The following is a 20,109-nucleotide window of genomic DNA, read 5'->3' on the forward strand; positions in this document are numbered from 1 at the left end:
AACGCTGCATCAACATCGAGCGTAGTTACGTGACATCACATTGACGCTTCGTGTCAAAGAAATTAGATTACATCCAACTTCTAGCGTCACGCACCGATGAGGTAATACTAAAGTTCATTGGCCTTATGGAATTTGACGTATAAGAAAATTTCCCTTATTATATATATATATATATATATATATATGAACTCAAGGAAAACATGTGTTATTGTTCGGTAGTTACAAAAAGAGTAAAATATTTCCTAAGAACATTCGCCAACATAAAGATATTGTTAACACGTTTACGAGCAGACTTCTGATGGATTTCCCAAATATCTAACAAATAAGAAAAAAACCTAACGATGTTAATAAGTGATTTAACTAAACCGGACAATCGATAATTTAACGGGCAGGGTTGTCGTAAATAAGATGGCCTGATAAGCTTCCTCCGAGTCGCATTTCCTGCACGGCCATTTTGACTTATTATACGACGCGCGTGTTCTGAATCCGGACGAGAAACTCTTCGTACCTGTTCATTTACGAAGTGACAGGATCGTCGATTGATGATTACAAAGGAGCCCGATTCAATATAAAGGTCGATCCACTTCCCCGCCGATTCACTTACGCACCTCAGCGACTATCGTTTTCCGTTAATATGAATTTGCGATTCGCGTAAGAGCTCTAAATTCGAAATTGTATATAACATGAAACTAACGGATTCTTCACACTACCGCCTATTTTTTCTTCTTTTATATTAAAATCTTCAATTTATGCAGCCAACAGAAGATGAGCATGAGTTCTGATACACTCTGTACATATTGCAGACCAAACTGGTAGAATTGCATTTTATGGCACATGCGTATCAGGCTCAGCGATTAATTAATGTAATTGTTACATTTCTTATATTAAGTTCCGGCGGTATAATCGGGATCTGTTGTTCTGGTTACGATTCTCCTGCACGGAGAACAAATTACAAATAAAAAAGTCAGTTATCATCAATCGACACAACGCAACAGTGGAAAAACATCGCATAATTAATTTGTGCATTATTTAGGACACTGTTTCAGGCTAATTGCTTCATTAAATGTTTCGACTCATTTGCCGATATTCCATCCGAAGTGACCGGAGCAAAGTCTCCTCTCTCTCTGTATGTGTGTGTAAGTGATGGTGGTTGAATAAAAACACCGATGAAATACTAAACAATTATTTATATTATCTCACTTATAAAGATCTATTATATCTAATATTGAGACCCACGTGCCGAATATCATCGCTAATAACGAGAATAATATTAGCAAACCGTTTTTCCATAGTCGCCACTTGAACGTGCCCAAATGGCTCTCCCAGCACGAAACGGTCTCGACAGCGGCTGGAATACTGATGCCTAGGACGGAGAAGAATATTGCGCCGACTAGAGAGATGAACGGGTCCAATTTGGGTACCGCCGATGCTACGCCCACTGCAAAAGGACACAGCAGTACGTTATTCTCCGACCCCGAACGGGCAGGGCTGAATTAATTTTTATTTCTAATTAAGTTTTAAAAGTTAATGGTCCATAAAATTAATTCAGTTGAGTTAAAATTTACCGAAATTGAAACTGACTTAATTGAAAGTTAAGTTGAATTAAATTACCTCGTCGAAGTTAAAAATTAATTACGCAAAGCCACGATCAATGATTTTAATATTTGATGGATTTTATTTCACCTCACGAATAAATTAAGTTAATAAGATCAAGTTAATGCGTCTTAAATTAAGTTCTTAGTTAAAAGCTAACCTGAAATTAAAAATTAACCAAGTCAAATAAAAAGTTACGAACTTTTTATGACTTTTTAACTTAACTTTTAACTGAATAGCTTGTTATTTTACCCAACGCTGCGAGCGGGAAACGATAGTCGCGACAGAGAAAAAGGAAGGAGGGACGTGAAGCGAACACGAAGCGGGAAAAATTTTGCAATATAACCTTAAGGAAGAAAATTTCACTGCTGCACTTACGAGAGCTCGACGATTCTCGTTCGTTGCGATATACACGCGTCTTCAAACAACAAAGCAACGCGTAATTACGGATGTTTGCGTCCGTAAGTTCATGCGAGTGAAGTAACGACTAGAAATTGAATCGGATGCGGTTCTAACTGGGCCGTAACCATTGCACCGAGCGAAAGAACTGACCCGAGCAGATACGTCAGGCAATTCCTTTCTTTCTCGGTGTGCATTCGATAATAAAAAGGCGCATCGCCCGTGGAGTAAGTGGGTGACACCGTTCAATCGGCTCGCGTCGGGTCTCCGACCGACCTCTTACCAGCGCGTGATTCATCATCATCGTTTAATAGCGGTTTCTCCGTCTGAAGAACGCGCGCTCATTCGCGATACCGTCCGCGTAACGTTAATAGGAAGAAAAAAGAAAGAAAGACCCACTGCTACGAAAGAACCCCGCAACTTCCGTTACTGTCGTACGCGCAGATAGAGAGAGGAGCTGAATCTAAAGGTCACGTTAAAATACGCAACCGAAAAAGGCGGTAAGAAAGCAGCTTTTGCTAAGCATGCAAGGTATGACGCGTACGCTGCTCTAGTTCGATCAATATTGCGGGGAATAATCCCAGGTAGTGGAAACTTCTAAAAGACGTCTTAAAAGTATCTCAAACATATTTCAAAAACGTTTCCTTCTTTTTCACGTCTCTTTTAGGAGTTTTTAAGTCTTTAGAAGTCTTCTGCTACCTGGGCCGCTTTCGTACATATAGATGAGAGGGTGTTTTACCTGTTAACATGACCATTGATATCCTCATTAATGTCTCGCCCATTGCTTGGTATTTGTGAGAGATCAGTGGCTTTATGGCGTTCCACATGATCTCGAGCGATACGAAGAACTGTAGCCCGTAAGTGAAAAGAACGGCCAGGGCGATGAGAATCTTCACCGACAGGCCCAGACTGAAACATCGTTTTCCGTTAATTTTCCACGTAATGATCGACGTATACATAAATTGGCACGATAATCTTAACATTTACTAATCATCGGAGTCACCAGGATTTTCCGATCACAAGCATATCGTATCTACATACTTGTGTATCGCAATTATCGGACGAAGTGATACGTCACATGTTAGAAGAGAAGCGCTAAAACCAACATTGTGTTTTTGGGCTTTGAAATCTTGTTGAAAGTGTAAAATCAATATTTATATGCATGGACGCAAACCTTTCTTTACCAAAATATATTACAACCTCATGAAAGTTATTACATATTTCCTTGCAAATAACTAATTGTTAAGATGTTTGATAATTGACGTTTCTAGAAATTAGGCCCCAAAACTGACATACTCATGATGTATTTATTTTATATCTTGTTATTTTCAATCTTACATATTTTTAACAATTTTAAAAATTTCACGACGTATATTGTTCTTTTTTATTGTGTGGAAAAAGATCACTTCTTTCTGACCACCTGAAACAAATAAACAAGAGAAACGGGGGAAAAGTCAGTTACTGGCAGATTCAACTGCATTCTGTGAAATGATATTTCATGGCAAAGTTCAGGTGTATCGGTTGACAGATCAATAAATTCGGGTATGTCGGTTTACAGAAAACAACCTAACCCTAACTTTTCTTGCGTAGTTCAATGATAGAGGATAGAGATTGGCGCGAGATCCGAAGTGATTTAAAAAAGTTCAAAACTTACACTATAAAATAGCATTGTTAAATAAATTACTTACCATTGCTTTGTTACTTTCACTTTCACAAGAAGAAAACTTCAGTACGATGAAAAATCAAACGACGCTAATAACACATTCGCACGTGTTTGCAAACAGATACTGTTACTTAAACTCCAATTGTTCCTACTGTACATGGTAGACGAAGTTCGACCGAGTTTAGTACTTTACAGCCAAGAAATATGAGTACGTCGGTTTATTTATGTCAGTTTTGGTGCTTTTCCTCTATTATTTGTCCTACGCATGATTTTACGTTTTATTTTACGTTTTATGAATTCCACGACTTGTGAATAATAGTCGAGGCATTGTTGTCGTAATTTTATTGAATAATCAACACTTGTGACGCACGAATATGTTGACACGATGAGAGTGACTAAAAAATTCTAGTTACTACTATTGTGCCATTAGATATTATACCGGTGTATATTCGGTTTCATTAAGGCTTGTATTTTATTACTTCGGTATAGTTTGGAACGTAGCCGATGGTTCAACTCAACTAACTTCTGGGAATTAATCGGACACGAGTTCTCCCGTTGGACCATCGGTAGCATCCCAAACTGTATCGAGAAGAAAGTCTTCAAACCGTGAATTGAAAGCAAGTGTATATCCAAGAAGACCCAAAAAATGTACGAGAGGGACAAAGGTGGAACGATCTACTTACGGCTCCTCTACGGATAAGTTCAGCGTGACGCTGCCTCTGAGTTTCTCACCGTAGCTGAGGTAACCGAATACTCCCAGTATGGTGTACAGAGACCCCACTATGGTCATCGTAATGTTGAGCACGCTAGGGCAACCCAGGAAGTGCTGCGGTTTCTGCATGTTGTTCTCCACGGGCATCACCTGCGATCACGGTCGTGATCAGGTCGCTTGAGTAACTTTGATAACGCGAGGACGAGGATGAGGGGAAGGAGAAAATCAGAAGGGAAAGGGAGCAGAACGCGAGTACATTGGCAACGTGGAACTTACAACGCCGATACCTTCGATGGCGAATATCACAGTCGCGAAGAAACGGGGCAGTTGCTCCACCGAAGAGAACATCTTGACGCTGGAGATCGGCTGGATGTTGCTGAAGACATAGTAGAGCGTGATGGCGAAGCCGGTCATCATGCAGATGTTCGCCAGCATCGAGAACGGCACCATGTACTTGAGATTTCGCACTTGACCCAGCAACACCAGTGCCGGGATTAGCGCGAGGATGTACATACGTATGTCCACCACGGAGCTGGTGTAGTAATTCGCGACCTGAAGGGAGAAAACGTCACACAAGGTGACTAAGAGGACCCGGTTGTGTCTTATGGAAGGGCTCGGGGCAACGTCGCGGCACGGATTCGAAGGGAGGACAAGGCGAGAGCCGCGCACTCCCCTCCAATAAAGAAAGTTATCGGAAAACAAGTTATCGGAGAGACGATATCCCCGATATCGGCAATATTTCTCTCTCTCTCTTTCTCTCTCTCTCGCCTTATTTCTCCCAGGACAATGCATTGTTCAAGATATTTGACGCCCTCCTTGGCAGTTTATCTCTTAGATTTCTGTCTATATCAGTGTTTTTCATTCAGTCATTTTCATTATACGTTGATCTGATAATTAATATCGCCATCTACAAATAACGGAATGAAGGCGTCAAACGGGGCGAAGGTAATGCAGGACGACCGAAAAGTCGGCTACCATTTCGGACTTCCCAGGTTTCTAATATCAACTGCACACACAAGAAGAATTTTCAACATGTACTCTACTTGTGCAACGAGTTGTAAATTTTTCCAATCGGTAATCGAGTGCTTCTGGACTTTTTTTTTAAACTTCTCTTGCGTAATAAGTAACTTCCTAAAATAGAGGGGAAATTTCGTTATACGTTTTGCAGGAAAGACCTTGTTGAAAAGGTCGCAGCCGTGAGCGAGATAAAAGTGTACCGATATGTGCTCATTGTGCGCCCACGGCGTCTCAATAAGGATAATATCGTGGTGATGAATAATGCAAGGCGTACCTGTTGAATGGACTCGGCGATGAACACGACATAGACACACGCGCCGCCTATGTACGTCGCGCACAATGCCGCGTAGACGAATATTTTGCTGGCGTTAGCCCACGGCCTGACCGGCACGGGTCCACAGAGGAAAGCCGCGTACGCGGTCTCGGCGTAATTCATCTTCGGCGTCTTGGTGCGCCGGCAGAGTATGTGGGACGTACGCACCAGAATGTGTACGCAATGGGCGCATATGAAGCTGATTATGATCGTGCCGATCCCGCCGAACAGTAGCCCGCCGTTCTTAATCGCGTTCGGCATGGCTAGGATGCCGGTTCCTAGTGAGGATTTCAGGAGATGCGCCAGGGCACCAAAATCCCTGAAACATGACGTGGGATGCGACGTCACGACGTTATGTCGATTTGCAGACGTAAGATCTATAGTCGACGGTGTTATTTAGAAAATTTGAAACATACCGCCGATAGAATGCGGATTGTAAAGGTATAACGAGAGAAAGTGAGAGAGAGCGTACACGGAAAAAAATAATATCGAGATATATATTTTCGTAAAAATAGAAAGAATGTAGAAAAGGATTATAATTTTATATATGAAGATAAGAAATAGAATAATTCTCATGGATCGAGAGAGAAAATATTAAATGTTAAAAACTATATATTTAAACTACGAATCATATCAGTTTGAAGATATTGTTCTTTCTATATCTAATATTTTGTCCTTGTTTCATAAGAATTATTCTAATAAAAGGAATTTAACATTTTTAGTAGAACTACATAGAATTTTTTTTATATAAGTAGTTTTTACATAAAATCACATGTTTTTGTTTATGTATGAGAATATGAGTTCTGATACTAATTTTTTTCCTGCATACGTCTGGGATCGTATTTGTTTATCGTAAGAGCATAGAAAATACATGTAAAATATGTTTATCAATACCAGCGGTGATAATTCGGTGATAAAACAACTTACGAGGTCGTATTTCGTTTGTCACGATGCTCAAAGGGGTCGTACAATTCATCTTTTTCCCGATATTCGCCGATCACTGTCGGAGCTATCTTCGTACTGAAAATAAATGAATTATATGAGATAACACATAAAAGTTTATATCAGAGTTATTGCAAAGAAGCATAACGTCGTACACGTAAAATTACGAAGACACTGAAAAGTTGCGCGGAAAAATAACTTGACTAAATTTATCCGACGATGACAAGCAAAGCAAACATATTTCGGTTGAAGAAAACATAATTTCTTGTTATAAGAAGCGAATTTGATTCGTAAAACCCGGAGATTCTGCTTCCCTCAAGTAAAATGCGTTTAGTTCGTTCATCGTCAAGAAAATTCAACCGAACACTTTTTCGTGTGACAATCTGCAAAATTAATTTTATCTCGTTGAACTAAATTTTTGCACTTCCACCGAATCTTATGCGTCGTTTTTGGTGTGTAAACATTACCAAAATTAGAAGAAATAAAAGACGATAGAGGTTATTGAAAAATACAGACTTCAAGCTTTGAAACTTTAGATTTGAATTTCGATAACCTTTTAAGGAAGTTACAGCTACTTGAATCTTGCGTATTTTTTAAGAAGGTGTCAAATACTTCCCTAATTGTTGTGCGTAGAATACATGCGGAAAATAACATTGGATATAAAATGATTATTTGATAGAAAACAAACGGCTCATATCACGGTTGATAATATAATTCGTTGCGTAACTCGTGATGTTTAGCAACAATGCGGACGAAAATCAAGACATTCTGTGGAGAATGTTGAAGGGAAAACCCACTTACACAACGTTCTCCACGCGAACGCGACATAATCGCATTCCATTCCTATCATTCGTGATCAGTCTTCAATCAAGAAAGATTATTTTTGCAGACGATGTGTATACAAAACGATTATTTGACGCGTTATCTCAGGCATGTTCGACGCCCATCACGAATGATGACGCAGTCCATTAAAAGGTCTTTGTCGATCTCGTCGGTATTAATCGTTGATATCGATCGAGATCTGAATGATTTTGGCGACGTCATTGCGCGTTGCTGATATAAACGGAAATTTTTCACGCGAGACGGCCAACGAAATTCGTATTCCAATGTTTGTGTACTTTCGTTTCTGGGTCGTCGTGCGATAAAACTCCGGATATTGCACATATGGCGAAAGTATACCTGCTGCTGAATTCCTTCATGGGATTGTCGGTGGCCGACTGCTCGTTCTCCATTCGACCCATGGCTAGTTCTACTGTAGAAAAGGAAACAAAGTAAGAATTTTACATTAAATACTATTGAGAAATTATACCTTGATAATAATTAAATCGTAATACAGGAATATTGTTGTGTTAATTATTATTAACGCGTTGAACAATCGTTACACAGTTAGAGGAATGGACTGAAACTCGCCTAACGGAGAATGAATAAGATAAATAAACTCTGAAAGTTATATTTTTTGTTTTACACTCCGCGATAATTTGGAAAGCATCATCGCGTACATCATTAGAAATATTCATGTTTTTCTAATATCATGTCTCAGCTTCATTGAAAAACAAAGTTAGGAACAAGTATATATCCTTACTTTTTATATATTTTTTTTCTATATGCTTTTCTTTTCTTCCAATATATAAATATATATTGGATAGAAAGAATGATACCTTCAAACTAAGAATTATATTGGCCGTTCAGCAATTAATAAAAAAATATGGATATACGTGGTTATTCACTTTGCGTGACACATTTGATGGAAATGTTTATGTTTCGACATAGTTTGGTATCAATGATCAAAATGTTAATTTTTAAATATTTGTCGTTCTTTCTATCCAATATTTACACCTCTCGATTCATGAAAATTATTTCTGAATAACAAGAATATGATATTTTTGCTGCAACTATATAGAATTTCTTCATATGTAACCAAGTTTTATCTTCATATAAGATTATATATTCTTACTTAATATGAGAACATAAGTCTTGAATTGCTACTAATTTTTATTTTCCATGTATTTAAAAGGGAAAGATTTCTTCGCTATTGCGATTATATCATCGCAAATATAAAGCGACAAACAATCAATTACCGAACAAACGCTAATTGACGCTATTTGACAAGAGAACTTGGCAAGATCAAAAGAATACACTAATCGAAGCATCGAGTCACGGATCGCGTATAAAGCGTTTCGTTCCGCCGAACCTCCAGCAATTACTGATGATTGATCGCGATTTTTTGTACCAATACGAATCGGTCTAATATTTCACTAAGATTTCGTGCATCGAAAGTAACGAAAGAGCATTAGCTATTATGAATGTCGTCCAGCGCAACGTTAAATTGCTATTTTGCAACAGTATCGGCCGTGTTATCGCATTATGCTAATTTAAATAATTGTTTCCGCGAATACATTCTTGTAGTAACGTCATAAAAAAGAAAGAAACAACTGATAAGGTGCGCGAATCGACGTTTGTGGAGGAAAAATTGATCGATTAAAGTCAAAGTGACTAATACATTAATTCCCATTCGGCTGATAGTTACTTCCTTGCTTTGACATGAAGGCAAAAAAACGTGAGCTGAAGAGGATGATGCGAATCTCGGTAAAGTTATTTCTCGATAAGATTAGCTTCGCTGAATGTACCTATAAGCAATAAAATCTTAAACCATCCTTGCCAAAGTGAAGCGTCCGTTAAAGTAAAATGTCCATCATTTTTAACACCTGCGTAAAATAATAATATATGAGCGACAAGCTCCGTTTCGAAGAACGCGGATGAGGAGATTGCATATCTACACGTCTGGACTTTATCCGATCAGTGAACGTGTTGCACGATTTGCAGAGGTGTAACTCGTTGCACAGCTCAAGCCCACTTGCCACTGGTTATCAGTTTTATCGAATCTGCCGAGATACAGAAAAAAGCATCGAGAATAATAAAACCACGAGTGCGAGTGCGAGAAAAATGGTGCGAACAAATTGCCACCGTTTGACGAGAGTTTGCAGAAAATTATCGGCAGAAGTAGCCGATCTCCGCGAAAAATACCCAGAGATACGACCGTACACACATGCCCACAATCCCGATAAAAGTGCGAGTGTTTTACGCGACGTCTTCCTCACCTTGACCAATTTCCACCAAAGTTTCTCCCTTATACGTCGATGAAGCGCGATAATACGCTGTTTGTCCCGGCGATGACGAATATTTTTCACGTATTACGGCCCGACTCGGTGAAATTCACCGAGATTCGCTCGGGAAATTAATGGCAAATAAAAAAATCACAGACAGACGGAGTTGTGCAAGAGAGAGCCGTTGCCGTCAAGATTGCAGCCGGCCATAGCGAGCGATTCTTGATCTGCTTTCGCCATTTTACGTAAAAGCGGTAGGTTAAAATGTCCCGTCGTGTTACACACGAGCGAGCCCACCTGCCGCGGTCTTTCTCGCTGTACTCGAGCGACAAGTGGATTTGAATATATAATTACGGATCCACGGAGGATCCTTGATTGTTCGAGGGGATACGCGGTGCATATGCGAGAGAGACCTCAGCGTCGCGGACGAGACCCACGCAGCTGAGACTGCGAGACTCATAAATATTCCGACGCGATGAGACTGTAAAGGACGATACCGAGAAGCGAATATATCAGGTAGAATCTCTGCCTGTAACCGAGGTCGGTAATTTACGGAGGTGGAATTAGACCTCGACCGAGTATCACCGGAAGATTTGAGTAAGAAACATCGGACCTCCGAAATGACGAAAAAGTCGGCCTTTGAATCTTAATGATTTTTCACAGGGCCATTTTCTAGCAGTGTTTTGCCGTTTATTGAATTTTTTTCAGTATTGAAAATTATGATTTCGGCAGAAACGAAAGAGGCGTGCACTCGAATTTTTTGATATATTTCATAAAACAGAAATTTCACCACACTAGCATTCTATATTGCAATATGTCGAGCTTCTTGGGAGATGTTTGGGAAATTTTACATAGAATGCGAATGAAAGTTTCTATTCATTAGTATGAAAATTGCTTCTGAAACATAAATCTTCTGGGCTAGAAATTGTGCGAATAGTTGTATATTTAAATGCAGCGATGTTTAATGACGGATATAAGAGATATTTATACGTCTTAAATAATTTAAATGCCGATTCGAGTGAAAGAGTCGTTAATATGTGCGAAGAATTAAACCAGGCACGCTGCGTGTGGCAAGCAACGTACGTGAGTTCTTGTGGAAGAAGATTGATTTCTCTGTCAACAGATAATGAGCATCTATCTGATATTGCAGGATTTCTGAACACCACATTCTATAGTCAGTTTTGAAGTGGATAAACACAATGTATTACATTGAAAATCTGTTGTAAAACCTTGAATACGTTTTTCTCGAGACTATGTTTCTCTTCGGTTTTCCTACGATTTCTCAAAGACAAAAAGAGATCAGAACAATCTTTTTTCTGAAATATTTCTAATTAGATTTTCTATAAACCAAACCTAAAAGATACTAAAAAATTGCATTTACTTTAAAAAATGGGCAGAAAGTCGAAAAATTTCGCAGAAACGTGGCTTTTGAAATGCCAGTTTTTCAATCAATGTTATTTCTTCTGTTTCAGAGGTTTGATTGATAAAGAATTTATTCAGGAAGAGAATATTGTATAACGCTCGCAGCTTTACAGAATTTTATGATAGGTATGCACAAAATCATAGTAAAACTAAAAAAAGAATACTTTTTCCATCGCGTATATTTCATAATAAACAAGCTTTCTACAAGCTTGAATATCTCATTTTTTTCTTAAAACCATAAATAAACTACTAAAACTGAAACGTAAATTTATCTATTGTATATTTGTCGAGTAATTTATAACAATGGTTTACTGCATCATAATTTTTTCGCATGGTTAAAGATTCAGTATTCTCTTAATATTATAATCCATGATAATTAATCACAAAAATGTATCTTTACCCATAAGTACGCGTACACAAACTTACGTGCGATCTTCCTCGGTATTCGAAGGTTATTAGAAAATTAGCCAAGGAACTGCGGCTCCGCTTGAAAATATATTGCAATTTACTCAAGTATTAGCGATAAGAGAAAGGAAAGAAAGACGACATTGTTCACAGAGGTAAATTAATTTCGCGTGTTTCTTTATCTGCGCGCTCCGTTGTTCTAAGAAATAAAGTAGAAAAACGTGAGTGAATTTTGTTAAGCATGACTGCGTATCATCACGATTCGTAAATCAATCGGCGAATGAAAGTTCTCTAGCAAGATAGATTGATTCACAGAAATCGTGCCGATAAATATTAAATCAAAGTTCGAGTTGAAGGAAATATAAATCTTGTTGCGAGCGACTTCGTAAAAGAAGGTATTAAATGATATCTGCATTTTTGTAAAGCAGACCGCAATCTTTCAATCCCAGTTATCTTCCATTTCTTTTTACATTAATCTGTCATAAATAAATAGTCATATTCTAAAAGTTGCGCTCGATATTAACCATCGACACTAACCGTCGATATTAACTAAATAAAAGATTAAGTAAAAATAACTCAATTAAGAATTATCGTTTCAACAGCGCACTTGTAACAAAAATTTATCATTCCACGTGTTGCGTCCCAATATTGTAAAATATATTATTTTTACCAGCAAAGAGAGTCAAGTCGCCTGAAAGCCGAGACTTTCTAACTTTCACAGTTTAGGACTAATTACACAAAGAAACCGCCGATAATGTCGCAAATTTCCATCAAGTGTATCCGAGGGCACGAGACTGAACGAATTGAATTCAACGTTCGTTCGACCTGGTGGACTTCTCTCGGTATGTTCGTATTATTTTTATGTTTCAGCGCAAAATACGATTGTGTCTCGTAGTGCAACCTCAAATTTTTATGTTTCAGCGCAAATATGCATTTTTATGTTTCAGCGCAATTACGATTATGACTCGTAGTACAACTTCAAACAAATCCATGTAAGCTGACGTAATCCATCAATATCTACATTGTATATATGACATAACGCACGAGGAAAAATATCTCTCAAGTCGCGTAGCACCTCAGGAGATCTCGATGTATCTGTATCGAATACAAAGAACGGCTTCTGAGTCGACAGCTGATATTTGATGTTTGATAAGTCCAATGGCAATGTTTACAAGTTTACACACTCGCATTCGCAATTATCTTAGACTCGTCAGATATTTTTATCGGATCAACGATTCATCAATTTACATTAGTGCAAAAGCGTGCCCGCGAGCTTCGAGCCAGATCACGTTTAAGTCGCTCATTAATCTCTCATTGGCAGCCGAGAGAAAATATTATCGCAAAGAGATTCTCTTGTGTGCTGTAAATCCACAAATCTTTCTGATCCTTCTTATCCTATCGCGATACGGAGACGGCGTACTCCCGGAAGGATTAATTGCACTTAACCGGTGCATGCCGTTTAATCTTCCGGTAAACAGCACGTTATTCACGGATGTTTGCGCAAATGTCATATAAGTAGCAATATGATTTACGATGTATGCTGCTGTAACTTCGAGTCGCGTCGAATTTCGAATAATTTTAAACGACAAACTTTTCGCTGAATTCAGAGTCGATTTTCAGCCGAAGAGTCAGTTTTCGAGTCAGTGGTATCCAAACGGAACGTTTCTCCCTTCTCTTTTGCGACGCTTAAATCGACACATAACTCTTTGATAAAGGAACGAAGTTGATTTCTATTCAATTAAATTCAAGCGAATTTATTGGCGTTCAGATCTGTCAAGAAGTAAATTGTTAGATTTTACTAAATCACGACTTAAATAATAAAACAATCGGCGAATTGGATTTCCACTTGTTGTTCCGTCGCCTAATTATATGAACGAACAATTTTTAAATTTTGCATTCGCGAAGCTGACGTCAACTTCTTTTGTTCATTGCTAATGTGCTGATAACTTATCGATAATGTACACGTAACGACGTTGTCAAGATAGAGGCACTCTTCGCTAAACAGACGTTAGGAGCTTCGGCGAGGCCTTGAATGCTCGCGAAACGCGTTAAGTAACAAGCTTCAGTATCAGAAATAATACGTTCCGGAGTAAATTCGTCAGAAAGGTACGATAAATTACATATAATTAATTTATACTTACATTTTTCTGTTCTACGACGTGAACGCAGGGGGACAGGCTCGATCTACGAGACCTGAGTATTTTCTTTTCAACGACACCGGAGAAGAACACCTGGTACTCTCGATTTACATCGTCTCTCCTCCTCCTCTCTCTCTCTTTCTCTCTTTCTCTCTCTATCTCTCAGTAGATGCGAATCTCGTATCCTCTCGTTCAACTTCACTTTTCGTCCGTTCCAAATCCTTCCCTCTCGTCTCCCTCCCACAGTTCTAGCGAAGTGCAAAATGCTGGAGCAGCACACGTGCTGGTGCGATGCGCGCGCGCAAGTCCTGATCCTCGTAACTTGCCTTCTTCCCAAAGGCTACATTTATATTAGGGTGAGATAACGGCGATATCTCGGCGGATTATAAAACAATCAGTTGCATACTTCGCCAAACATCATTTCCGTAATCCCCCCGGTGAAAATCGGGCCTCAACTACCTGACGGATCGCGCGGCAACTCGTGACAAAGGCGGAACGATGACCGGTGATGATATCCCTCGATTAAAATTTCACCAGCCTTATCGACCTCGCGGATTAACGTCGCGCAAATCGCTGTTCGAGAAGACGGTCCGGATCCGGAAGATCGAGCCGATCAATTGTCGGGTGGATTTCACTTCGGCGGGACGACGGTGGAAAGCAGGCCTCTCCAACCTGCACCGTGAAAAAATCTCGAGTTCGGCGACGAGTCGCTCTGATCTACTTCTTTTCTCGACGGGTGTTGGTCACGGGAATCACTCCTATCGACGAAGCCACGTTTCGCCGCCGCCGTTACGACACTTCAGTCGACGAACCTTATGATTCTAATCTCGCGTATCTCTTTTGTCAACTTGCGATTGCTGTATCAGAAATCCCGATTTCGGATAACTTCCCTCTTTCGGTTGCAAGACGGTGAATCCCGACGTTGGGAACTCTCTTGTGTTGTCGCTGAGACGCGTTGTTCTTGAGGTTGAATTTTCCTCCCAACCCTCGTGGATTTTTCGGGGGAGGAGGCGCTTGTTGCTTTTCCTGCCGCCGTCGTCTCGAGTCCTCTTCTTGACGTGTACACACCCTCGACAATCTTATTGGAACACAGCATGTGAATGAGCAGGGGAAGGGAAAGGGAAGACAGCGGATAACGGGACGAGAGGCAACGAAATTAACGTGGAACGACGACAGGCGGCACACGACTGGGCAAGTTCCTTCGGCGTTAGCCAGGTATATATACGGACAGTCAATACACGTGAGTGACTACCGAGCAGAGAAGTAGCTTCCTCGCGCGTGCAAGCACACCGTAGCAGAGGGAGAGAGAGAGAGAGAGAGAGAGGGGAAGGAGGAGGGAAGGAGTAGATAGTGGCGGCAACACGCTCGATTGGACGGCTACCTCGGAGCGAGCACGATTAATGATTTGTTACAGAAACTGATTGTATAATTTCGATTAATTCAATTATCAATATCGGAGATACGGAGAACTATCCCTCGCGATCAGACCGACCGATAATATCGCTCTATCGAAGTTGCCACTGGTCAAGTAACTACCTTTGTGGGTCGTGAAACGGCTACAAAGCTGAAGAGGAACGGTGGCTTAGACCGTCCTAATGAATTCAAATCGCCGGCGTCAGTTGGGCGTCTTCCTGTGAATTTTCACGTGAGATCGAGCAATTATGTAACGGGCAGGAATGATAAGATTGAAGCTACTCTCCAAATTCCTTCGAGTGAATCCTCAAAATCTCAAGACACACGAGAAGTGACGATATCAAATCTGATAGTAAAAATATCGCCACGAAAAATCGGAAGAATGAGGGTTGCACTCGAATGCAAGCTTACAGTGGATTCTGAATTCATACGAGTAAGAGAGAGAGAAAGAGAGAGAGAGAGAGAGAGTGAGAGGAAGAGAGCGTTTCGAACAGATCTTTCGGTAAGTGGAGATGTTTCCAGCCGTGCATCCTGCGGCGCGAAAATCCGGATCGCCGAATTGCTCTCCGCTTTCACACGCACGCCGACGTATATTCCCCTTCACCCGATCATTCCCGCCGCGCTTCCGCTTCTCTAGCCCATTATTCGCGCGTTTATTCGCGCCGATTAGCCCCGGAAGCGGCAATGAATCCCCGACACGGTGGACACTCAAACGTTGCAATCGAGCAAACGCAAACGCGGTATCGAGCCCGCGGCTCGAGTCACACGACAGTTTCGCCGACACCTGCGCTTCCTGCGAGGCAAGATTCTACTCTGTCCGGCGAATTCGCCCGTGCTCAAGTTTCGTACACATAGGGACGCAGTCGGCTATTCGACTGCGCGATCAGCACGATTCGCGGCTCCGCACCTCGAGCGATCCCTTTCACCATATCCTCGTCTTCTTCCGTTCACGAGGCCTGCTCGCTCGCCGTCTCTCTCTCTCTCTCTCTCTCTCTTGCTTTCTCGCTTCGTTCCCTTGCTTTGAAGGCTCATGACGAGGTCTCCCACCGCTGTGGAATCGCTGCACCGCCGCGGCGGCGCATGTTCCTTGATCATTGTGGGGCTGCTGCTCTTGTTTTCACGAGTCGAGCGCGGCGCAACTACGTCGTGCCGCGATTATGTAAGCCGCCGGTCGAGGGAAATTGAAGGTGTCCCCCTTCCCCCCCGTGCGAAATGTCGCAAGCGTCACATTCCAATCTTTACGGAAATTGAGGGTCCCACGGTGCAACGGTCGTGACTGATTTCAGACATTAGGCGCGAGAAAATCGCCGGGAAATACGCAAATAAATGTCAGACTAATGTCGCAACTTTCCTTTTTATTCGACTGCCAGAAATCGGTATCGCCGATCGTAACGATGAGGTCCTCGCGCTCGCGGAGATTTCACGCGCGCTAAAGCTGAGTATACTCTGATCATTTGTTCGACAATGTTATTTTATAGAGTGGCTTGACTGATTTCCCCTATTTTTCTCATTTATCTGTTGACGATGGTCGGGAAGGAGAAGTCAGAGGATTCCTTCCCACGTGATAAAAGAGTAATATAGCAATATATAGCAATGTAAAATTAAGTCAAGTTAAAAAATATAAGATTATAGATAACATGTAAGAATATATAATAAATATGTAAAAAATAATGTGATTTTAATGCTTTTATTGTATTTCTTTTTATAATTTCCTACAAGGTACCATTAGGTATGTCGGTTTTGGGACCTAGTTTCTAGAAGCGTCAATCCCCAAACATTTTAAAGAATAGTTATTTACAAGGAAATATATAATAATTTTCGTAAGACTATCTCTCTCCCTCTCTCTCTCTCTCTCTCTCATATATATTTCGGTAGAAATATATTGCTGGCTCGCATCCATATGCAGTCGATCACAGGACGGTTGCAACTGTTTTTTTTTTTTACATGTTTTCACATGTTACGAAACACAAAAAATATGAGGAAGCGAATCTATGATTTATGTAGATGCGTGGGAGATAGTCAGACAGCTGACAAAATTACAGATGTACATGTAATTATGACATAAACATGTCAAATTTTTACAGCTGCCTAACTATTTATCGCACATGTTACTGGCTGTACATAAATGTTAATTTTGCACCCTCAACAGGACTTTAAAACTCTGACATATAATAGTATGTTAATTTTGCGGTCGGTTTCCTCCATCCATCTTGGAATATTTGCAAAGTCGCGCAGGAAATGACTGAATAGACATAAGAATGCTCGAGATCGAACATCATCGATATATCTCGCGCCTTTCGTCCTTTCGCCGCTTTTTCGCCCGCAAGCGAATATTCTTCCGCATCAACGGTGCTTCATCTTTCACGCGCGATTATTGCGCGATTCTTTACATCCTTAATATCGAAATGACTCGTATAGTATTTCCACCGCGTTGCCTGTTATGTAACAATGGAAGAACGGAAACAACATTTTCATAATTCTGCTCCGAAAATACTCGAGTACCACTTGAGTAACTCAATAGGTTATCAATCAACACTCCTCCCCACTTCGCTCCGCTATATTTCTTAACGATCGACTCTCTATCGCCTTGAAAATTTGCGGAGTAACACAATCGTACGTTTCATCGCTCACGGAGTAACACAATCGCGCAATTGCGTCAACTTATTTATAATTTATGTTTTGATACGTATGCTAAATAAGACACTTTGTCAGATAAAAGATAACTACATAACTACATGTAACCGTGTGTATCGCGTGTGTGTAATCTAAAAAACGTGATCGTGATCAAATTGAGGTCGAAGGAAGGATCGACTGATCTGAAGACCGATCTGACCGTTTTCTCGAGAAATATTGAATCGGTAGCTTCCACTTGAGAGAAGAACGGAAATCTTTGGGAAATTTTAAGAAGATCGAGGAAACAAGTGATCTGAATATTCTCCCGAGTAGTGTCGCTGAGACAACGCGAAGCCTTCGATCGATCCCGTCTCGTTTCTCATTATTTCCGCCTCGTGGGGGAATCGCGCCAAGATCAGCGGTCACACGACGGAAATAGTGATGTTCTTCGCGAGCAACGTCCTCGCGACTTCCGCCTACTTGGTCAGCGTCTCGATTAGTATGGGGATCAGCAGCATGATCGTGGACGTGCCCAAGGCAGCGAACCGGCCCAGCAAGGGTACGATTTGGGGCACGGCGACGGCCGAGAGTGCTGCGAACCGAGAAGGACAAGGACGGGACTTCCTGGGCGATTATATTCAGCGTTCTAATGACGACATGCTCAAACGCGCCGTCTGATCGTCCCGAGTCGAAATTTTAACGTTTAATGCTGCCACGAAGCTTTTAACGATAAATCGGCGCCTGCTTAGATGATCCTTAGGTTAATAAGAACCTATTTCGACGATACCGGCACTTACTAATTCTTCTCTCTTGAACCTTTAATTCCGCAGGTACAAAATGTTGTAGACATAAAGTAGAACATATTAAAGAAGCTATAGCTTTCGTGAAACAGATAGAATATAACTTTTTGGAATATTTCACCTTTATAATCGACTGGTACGATTTTTGTTGAAACAATCTGTATATAAGTTTGTTGGGGCAATCTTTACAAAATCTTATGAACCATTTGGCTCTGGTATTTTCTGTACGGAAATTTCCAACATTTTGTATAGCACAACAATTGAACACTAATGACAGTGCCGCCGAATCGAATCATAAGAACTGAAAGCTCATTATTATATCGTATACACCGAAATCTGTCCGAATCTGGTTTTAAGTATTCCTCAAACATGATAACAGATTACGAGTGTACGAGATAAATGATTTTACCGCACTTTATCTCTTAATGACAGAAACAGTGTCAGTTGGCGCGAAAATCGAGTTCAGCGTGCACCAAAAACGGTACACGTAACGCGCGGAACGTGTTGAGAGAAAGAAAGTAACCGCTTTTCTTAGCAGAAGAACGATATTTCCCTCTTCGCGGAAGTACATTACATTATTAGAATTGAACTTACTCTGCTACCTTAGCTCGAACTGTTGCAGAGAATTAAAGGTTTAACAGAAATTCGCCAAAATCTCGGCTCGGAACAGCGACAGTCCGATAAATCCGACGACATCGCGAGCTCCTCGCGGCCGCAAACCGAAAGTAAACAGCGCCGACAGGGAAATTGCTATCTCCTGATTATTTTGGCCCGGTTGCAAATTATAACATAGAACCAGATATGATAATGATGAAACCGGCTACAAGTTTCGAGCGAGATACACGGCCCGATATCGGATATCGGGGATAGCTGAGATTATCGCGGACTAATATTCCAGATTGATACGCATAACGATAATGTATCGCAATTGCACGCGATCGATAATTACATATAAGATAAAGCAGTTCGAGTTGAATTTTTCTAACATAGCAAACACAATCGGGCTTCTAACCGCGATAAAAGAGGAAACAAAGAAACAACGAGGCAAAGTCCAATCGGACCTCGTCGACAGAGAGTTCTCTGAGATTTCCCGATTAATTGTGGTGGCGAATCTGCACTCAATTGAAATCGTTGAGATTTCTCCCGAAGCTACGTCAGAGTTTAGAAATGCGAAGCATAGCAACAATCGATGATAATTCGACGAAACTCAAAAACAATGAATTAGATACGCGACGTACGATTTGAGTATGGCGGGCGGGGGCCGCTCTGATAACGAGATTTTCCGAAAGATGCCTGTCTCATCTCATCGTGTGTAAATAACGATATAGGGCATTTGCGTTTACCTTTAGATAATCGAGCGACGTAATAACGAGCCTGATCGACGCGTTCTACGTCGTCGAGCGCGGGGTCCAAGTCCAACGGACTGCGCACGGCGAAGTTTCGAAAGAAGCGGCACGACGAGATGCCGTGAAATCGCATCTTCCACGTCGCCGGGAGGACGCAATGGGACAATGCGACCGGCTACTCGTTCTCTCGTTGAACTAGTTTCGAGCCGGAATTTAGACACGAGTCCTT

At 40.9% G+C, this 20,109-nt stretch overlaps 1 protein-coding gene and 1 long non-coding RNA gene across 3 annotated transcripts; one reads left to right on the forward strand and one right to left on the reverse strand.

Moving 5' to 3' along the window:
- Positions 1-29: 29 nt before the first annotated feature.
- On the forward strand, positions 30-1,689 carry LOC106746425. The gene is made up of 3 exons (XR_001374600.1): positions 30-101; positions 1,034-1,136; positions 1,293-1,689. It is a non-coding gene; the product is annotated as an uncharacterized LOC106746425 (long non-coding RNA).
- LOC106746424 (proton-coupled amino acid transporter 1) lies at positions 1,170-19,990 on the reverse strand. 2 transcript variants are annotated; one of them, XM_014623031.1, is made up of 8 exons: positions 19,878-19,990; positions 7,819-7,891; positions 6,625-6,717; positions 5,659-6,016; positions 4,644-4,919; positions 4,339-4,517; positions 2,732-2,901; positions 1,170-1,438 (listed from the first exon to the last, which is right to left on the reverse strand). In XM_014623031.1, the coding sequence occupies exons 2-8, from the start codon at positions 7,878-7,880 to the stop codon at positions 1,197-1,199; spliced, it is 1,380 nt and encodes a 459-aa protein (XP_014478517.1). In that variant the 5' UTR covers positions 7,881-7,891; positions 19,878-19,990; the 3' UTR covers positions 1,170-1,196. The 2 variants fall into 2 exon arrangements, with proteins under 2 accessions (XP_014478517.1, XP_014478516.1); XM_014623030.1 differs by lacking the exon at positions 19,878-19,990 and adding an exon at positions 13,712-14,905.
- Between the last annotated feature and the right edge of the window lie 119 nt (positions 19,991-20,109).

This window comes from Dinoponera quadriceps, unplaced genomic scaffold, assembly GCF_001313825.1.
Source record: "Dinoponera quadriceps isolate SergipeBrazil2010 unplaced genomic scaffold, ASM131382v1 scaffold566, whole genome shotgun sequence".
Taxonomy (NCBI): domain Eukaryota; kingdom Metazoa; phylum Arthropoda; class Insecta; order Hymenoptera; family Formicidae; genus Dinoponera; species Dinoponera quadriceps.